The sequence below is a fragment of the Choloepus didactylus genome, chromosome 2 (genome assembly GCF_015220235.1).
Source record: "Choloepus didactylus isolate mChoDid1 chromosome 2, mChoDid1.pri, whole genome shotgun sequence".
Taxonomy (NCBI): domain Eukaryota; kingdom Metazoa; phylum Chordata; class Mammalia; order Pilosa; family Megalonychidae; genus Choloepus; species Choloepus didactylus.
The window spans coordinates 178,582,259-178,589,060 of NC_051308.1; the positions used below are offsets into that span (position 1 = coordinate 178,582,259).

At 36.3% G+C, this 6,802-nt stretch overlaps 1 protein-coding gene across 1 annotated transcript; it reads left to right on the forward strand.

The window, feature by feature from the left end:
* The first annotated feature begins 2,765 nt into the window (after positions 1 to 2,765).
* INSL5 (insulin like 5) lies at positions 2,766 to 6,341 on the forward strand. Its single transcript, XM_037816465.1, has 2 exons — positions 2,766 to 3,763; positions 5,828 to 6,341. Exons 1-2 carry the CDS (start codon positions 3,526 to 3,528, stop codon positions 6,058 to 6,060), a joined length of 471 nt encoding a protein of 156 aa, XP_037672393.1. The 5' UTR covers positions 2,766 to 3,525; the 3' UTR covers positions 6,061 to 6,341.
* The last annotated feature ends 461 nt before the right edge of the window (positions 6,342 to 6,802 follow it).

Genomic DNA, 6,802 nt, shown 5'->3' on the forward strand with positions numbered 1-6,802 from the left:
GGAACCATGTCCTTCTTATAAACAGCATTGTCCAGGAGGTAGTAAGACTTAGAAAGGACCAAAGTCAGCTTTGAAAGAGCTGCCCCATGCAACAAGCAATGTGCAAAAGTAGCAAGAACCACCAGAACTGAAAAAGCCAGGCAGACAAGGATGATGAATGGCTCAGCAGGCAACAACTCTTTGATGGTCTTGGCACAGAGTAAGATGCTAGAACTATGTCATAAAGCTGAGGAAGGGGAAGGAAACCAACCCTGAGAAGGACCGACATAAATTTTTTTTTGTGGTGTTTGTTTTTGCCAGTTAGGTGGAATAGAGATTTGGAATCAGAAATTAATAGAGTTGTAGACAATATAAATGTATTTCTTGGATTCTTGAGTTTATGCACTAACATTCATACTTGTGCTAAATATTTGTGTGATCATTTGCTTAATGTCTGCCTCCTCCACTAAACCATAAGCGTCTCAAGGATTGGGGCTGTGCATGTTGTGTTCATCATTGTATTTTCAGCACCTAGAACAATATCTGCCACAGAGCAGGAACTCACCAAATTTGTTGAATGAATTATCAGATTGATGAGGAAGTAATAGTTTCATGCTTGCTCCATATTACAACAAAGTTCAATTTTTTTAAAATGAGATTTCCTCAATATCCTTACAAAATATCTTAACATCAAAGAGGATAAAACATTTTGTTTTGACTGTGGAAAATACATAGAACATAAAATCAGCCTTGCAAGTTACTAACTTAGATCATAGTTTTATTTGTTCTCTAACAATATAAAATCAGTTCTTTCCCTTAAGACAAAAACTGAAAACAAATCTGATCACTTTCCTCTGGTGAGTTTTGCTGCTACTTTGTGAGATTGTATTCCCATAGGCCGTTTGGGGCACAGTTTATCACAAATGCAATGTACCTAACAAAATTCCTGGCATACAGTAGGTGCTCAAAAATGGTAACTCTCATTCTAATTATCCCAGAGCCACATCCCACTTCCTGGTTTGAGAAGCTCTTTGTCCTGTGTGCTTGGCTGGGTCCTTGCCAAGGCCCCACTCGACTCGTGCAGGAAGCACAGACTGTGCCAATGACTTCATTTGTTCCTTTGCACAGTTGGGCTTTGTGACTTGTTTGTTCAGGATTCTGTACAATGTTCAAATCCACCCTCAACTCCATAGAACATTTACTAGGCCATTAGCCTTCATTTCCTTAGTTGGGCATACTCGGTGATAAAACTAAAAGGCTGACAGTTTGCATGAAACTAATTCCTGGGTTAAATAGAAAGCAGAACCTGTCCATTTAGGTGAAACATATAAAAAACACTGTTATAAATCTTATAAAAATGAGCACTGCTTTCTTATAAATTGACAAGGCATTTATGTAGTATCCACAGAACAACTCAGAAAAAAAATGTACTTTCAACATATCTGTATTTTCTTTGAATAAGTCAACTATTAAAAAGAAGATACAGTGATGCATAATACCAGGAAGAACAAAGGATTCAGAATGTTTTAGGAGTCTTACTTCAGAAATCACTGATGATAATTTTACTCAATTTTCCAGATGTCTACACATATTTCAATTATTTTTACCTTTATCAATTTCTACAGGACCCAAATATAAAAAAAAGAAAAAAGAAAATAACAGCTCTGTTTATACAAAATGAAATTTAAAAAATCAATTATTATTTTCTTAGATATACTTAAAAATATTTTTTGGCTGCTCATTTTAATTCTTACTTATAGTGCTTTTTAAAAACCACTAAATTTGTCCACAAGAAGGAATGCAGTTCTTGAAAATATGCTCAGTGAAATAAACAAGATACATAAGGACAATTATTATATGATATCACAGATATGAGTTACCTAAAAATAGTAAATTTACTGAGACAGAAAGTAGATCAGAGGTTGCCAGGTCATGGGGGTAGAGGGGAAGAGGTAGTTTTTGCTTGGTGGGTTTGTAAATTTAAAATATATTTAAATAATTTGTTTAAAAAAAAAGCCTGATTCCTGAATTTAAAATTTAATGGGGTAATGGTAACAGCAATGGTCATTTCTAAACCTCAAATTGTAACACTGGAAGATTAAATGGAACAATGATCACAAAACAGAACATGTATAAAGAAATGAGAAGTATGAGGAATAAAGAAAAGAGACATGAGACAGTCAGAGCTGGGAGATATACCATGTGAACAACAGGATTAAGAAAGGAGGTAGAGGGAAGATATTGAGAGAAATAATTAATATACAAAAATCAGAAATAAATGAATTACATTTTCTTTTTCTAAATTTTCATAGGTGATGAAACCTTACTTAATGAGGATAAAAATGAATTAAATACCATTGTTATTTTTGAAGACCCTAGTACTGGCCCTGACAAAGATTTCCAGATTTCATTAACAAAGAAATCCTAGATATATTCTACTTATAAGAAATAAACCCTTAAAAAAGAGCCAAAAAAAAAAAAAAAAAGATTGAAAATTTAAAAACATCACTAAAATGAAGGGTAAGAGAGTTTTATCCATAAAGTTATGCAGAAGGTGATCTAGATAAATGTTATTCCAATATCCATTCTACAGATATTTGTAGAGTAGAAGTTAACCAGATTCAAAGAGAGTTGGAAAAGGAGTTTTGAGTGAAGTAGACAGCATGTGCAAAGGCCTGGAGAGAGAGAGAGAAAACAGGGAATTTCAAAAAACTGTAAGGCTTTTGGTATAGTTGGACCATATAGAGTTCACGGGTATTTAAAACAGCTGGACCTGAACATGTAAGCAGAGACCAGATCATGAAACTTTCTATTATAAAAATATATGCTGATAGAGGCAAAAGTCATAGAGTTAAAAAAAAATTGTAGGGTAAAGGATGACAAGAAAGATGCTAGTTGGAGAAATTCTCCTGAAGTCTTAAGAAAAATTATCTTTTCTAGTCTGTCCAATGGTGAAGGAAGAAGGCAGTCAACAATTATAGACTATGTATTGTGTCAAGAAAGATACACATTATCTCATTAGCTCTATGGGGTGGTTACTATTTTCAGCACAATGTATAGAGAAGGAAGCTTAGGGAAGTTATATAACTGGCTTGTGTGCTATATTTGGTAAGTGGGAACCTGCATTCTTAAGTGTGTCTTCCTATTGCTTTGACTTAAGATGTTGCTTTCAATACTCACAAAACCCTGTGAGCCAGACTTCCCCATTCTAGAGATATGGTTATTGAAAATCAACAAGTTTAAAGCTTGCCCATGTCACACAGTAAGTGGCAAGGCTAAGATTGGAGCTTATACTTGACTACCTCCAAAGCCCATGTGTTTTCCATGATGCTATCCTGTCTTCTAAGACCTCGTCCTGTTTATAGTCTGCTGGATGTAGCTAATGATGAGACATGGTACCCGGACGTGACTGAATAACTAGCCATAATCATAAAAGCACATCATCAAACCACAGTGTCACATAGTAGCTTAACAAATATTGTTAAAATGAGGTTCTGGCCAATAAAATGTCAGGAAAATTAGTATAAATTGGACAACAGTGTGAGAATGGTTTCAGAACTTGATTTGGTAATATTCACCATATCAGATTCTCATTCAGTACTCAGCAAAATGAAGGGCTCAGTCTTCATCTTATTTCTATTCTCTGTCCTACTTGCCATCTTTGAAGTGAGGAGCAAGGAACCCGTGAAGCTCTGCGGGAGAGACCTCATAAGAGCAGTCGTCTCCATCTGTGGTGGGTCCAGATGGAGAAGGCAGCTGGAGGATAGCACTCAAGTTCAGCAAGGTAACATTAACATACGCCTCCTTTACTTTTTTTTCCAGGCTTGCTTTAATAACTGTTTCTTTAAGTACTGTAAAATCATTTCTACATCAATTTAGGGGTTTAACTATCAAAAGAAACTGGATTTGGCTTAGGAAAGCGGTGAGCTTATTGCCTTTCAAAAAAGAAGGACCTTGTTTTCTTTAGTCTCCTACTTGAAGTCATTTGATTGCTTAAGTGCTGTGATGAGCCCAGCGTCTACGTCAGGTGCTATGGAGGCTAGAGAGAAGCATGTGGTTTCAAGGGGCATATTGATTTCAAGGGGCATGTTGGAGTTGTAGGATTTCTACACGTGGATAATCATAGAATAAAATAAGATGGAATTCTGGCAGGTGCTATATAAGGATGGAAGGGGAGAATCTAACATTTATTGAGTGCTTCAGTGCCAGGCAATTTCACATGCAATATTTCATTGTCTTTTGATCCAGATCCTACAAAGAAAGTGAGATTAACACCATTTACCATTTTACCTAGAACCCTGTTCACCCAGCTAATAAGCTGTGTGGCTAAGAATTGAATCAGGTCTCTCTGGCTTCAAGAGCCAAGGTCTTTCACCAATTCCACACTGCTTCTTAGGTGGGGAAGAGAAGGCGTAGGATTGTTGTAATAAATGACAGCATCTTGGAGGTGGCCATGTGGGATTTGGGAAGTTATAAGAGTAGGGGTGAAGTAGGGTGGGAATTCTAGCAGTAGGAATTGTCTGATCAGAATTTTGAAGGTAGGGATATGAACCTAATGTGCTTCAGATATAGTAGGGCACTGATTTCACTGCATTTATTTTATTTTAAAATTGAAATCACTTGGAAGTTTGGCTGGAATTCTTCCTGTTAATCCTATATTAAAGTGTAAGGTAGAGTTTATTCAAGATCCTACTTTAATAATTGGTTATATTTGTTATATTTCATAATTAAAAGTTCAGAACAGAAAAAAACATAGTAATGGTTACAACCACATATATAATTGTAAAGGTTGCAATATGGTTTAAAATGACTTTGTCAAACAAAAATATTTCAGAAAATGACCCACTGTCTTCATATTTTGGTGGGCTAATCTCTTCTGAAAAATAATGAACTTGCCCTCTGCATTAAAAGAAGGGGAACATTACCATTATCATTTTAATATTGAGAGTTTCATAGTTACCAGATGTTAATGGAAATAATACGGGTTTTTAATCTTAGAAGAGTAGGTGTAATTTACCAGGATTTATGCCGTCCTTTGGCTAGCAAACCAAAATGCTGGGGAAAAAATACATTTGGAATATCTCTGAAACATCTGGGGCAGTGGGATGGGTGTCTATGTAACATTTGACACTATCCAAATTGTAATACTCTCTTTGACACCATTCAAATTGTAATACTGTTTATTCAACCTTTCACAGGTTTCACGGTGTTTTCCTACACATTATTTTACTTGATCAATTACTGGTTTACCAATCAGTACTCATTCATCTAATTTTCCTTGGTGTTTGTCAGTGTTATTGTCACAAATCAGTGGTAAGGTGCTGACAAGAGTGTGAATTGAATTCAAATGTGACAGGACTTTGGGAACAGCATTCTAGTAAAGCTACAGTGGGATCACTTTTTATTTTCAGGTACAAAGATTTAAATTTCCATTTTGTTCCTTACTAATCGGTTTTGCCAGATTGGTTTCTTATGTGTGTGGTTTTAGTCTAGAGCATGTAATTAATACTTTTGGAAGCCGTTGGTCACTGAGCAAAGAAAGGTACCCGTACAACAGGATTCAAGCCCTGACTTAGCTACTATCTAGCTCCGTGACAGGGGGCATGGCCGTCTTCCTCTCTGCACTCAAATTTCCTCATCTGTAAAATGAGGAAAGTGGAGATGTCTGGGCTCTTCACAAAATGTCTAGTCTCTGTGAAACCAAACTAACATTTTTAAAAAGTATGTGTAAGATTTGATTTCCTATCAGAAATCCAATTTGTTTCCCCAAGCGTAGAATTTGTGCTGTTTTCTTTGTTAGGGCGCTCTAAAGAAGTCTTCATATATATATTTTTTCTTTTCCATAAAGCTGAGAGAGGAAACTACTTCGAACTCCCAAATCAACATGAGGCTTCTGAGGAAATCACAGCTCAGAACTTTCCAAAGCTGGGTTCCTTGGTGGAGGAACGTCTTCAGGGTGGACAACTGCCCATGGAAGGGCTGTGGACATCAAGAAAGCATTTGGGGATGTCAAGACGAAGCCTCCATTCTGTCTGCTGCCTTGATGGCTGTACCGTGGCTGATTTGAGCTCTTTTTGTTAAAACAACAGCATATATCCAATGGGTGACAGAGGTTAGCACATGTTTAATCACAGTGTCTTACTGTCTTGTACAACACTTACATTGTGTCATTGAAATGGTGGCTTTTGAGTAGGCATTCCTTCTTCCCAAAAAGTTGCAAATGAGTGGTTAAAACAATGAAAGTCTATTTTCTCCCTTTGCCAAGGTGGATGCGCTGTTCTTTTCAACTTCTAAATGACGCTTTGAATGTCAAATTCTGTGATATATCATACCATTAACCAAGATTGGTGCAAACCTGCAATAAAGATGTCATAAGTCAAGCTCACTGTGATTTTTTTTCCTTTTTAAATAAATTGTAAATAACTTTTAAAAAGTAAACAAAATGCCGATGGGAGAAAAACCTCTAAAAAAGCATTAACAGCCCCCCAATCAATTGTTATCTCACCATCCAGAAATAACTATCTACTCTTAACTTTTTAGTTACTGTGTATTATTACTGGAAATTGAAACACTGATTCATGGTCAAGTATAGGAATCTAAACAAAGTGCTTTTCTCAAAGTGCCTCAAGTTGCTCGACACATGTTTTCGAGTATCATGCAACCCTTCAACATGCTACTTGAAAGTAGATGGGGCATCTAGGTATCAATTAGTTCCCATCAACAGTGGAAACTCAGAAAACCAATCCTTTTTTGAGTAATAAGCTCTTTCATATAGTCTGGGTTGCTTTGGTTTGGCCTCCCCACTGCTGAGATAAAAGTATAT

Coding starts and splice junctions, on each gene's coding strand:
- INSL5 (XM_037816465.1), top strand. CDS start 3,526: ATGGTTTCAGAACTTGATTTGGTAATATTCACCATATCAGATTCTCAT. Junction 3,764..5,827: donor TAGCACTCAAGTTCAGCAAG/GTAACATTAACA, acceptor TTTTCCATAAAG/CTGAGAGAGGAAACTACTTC.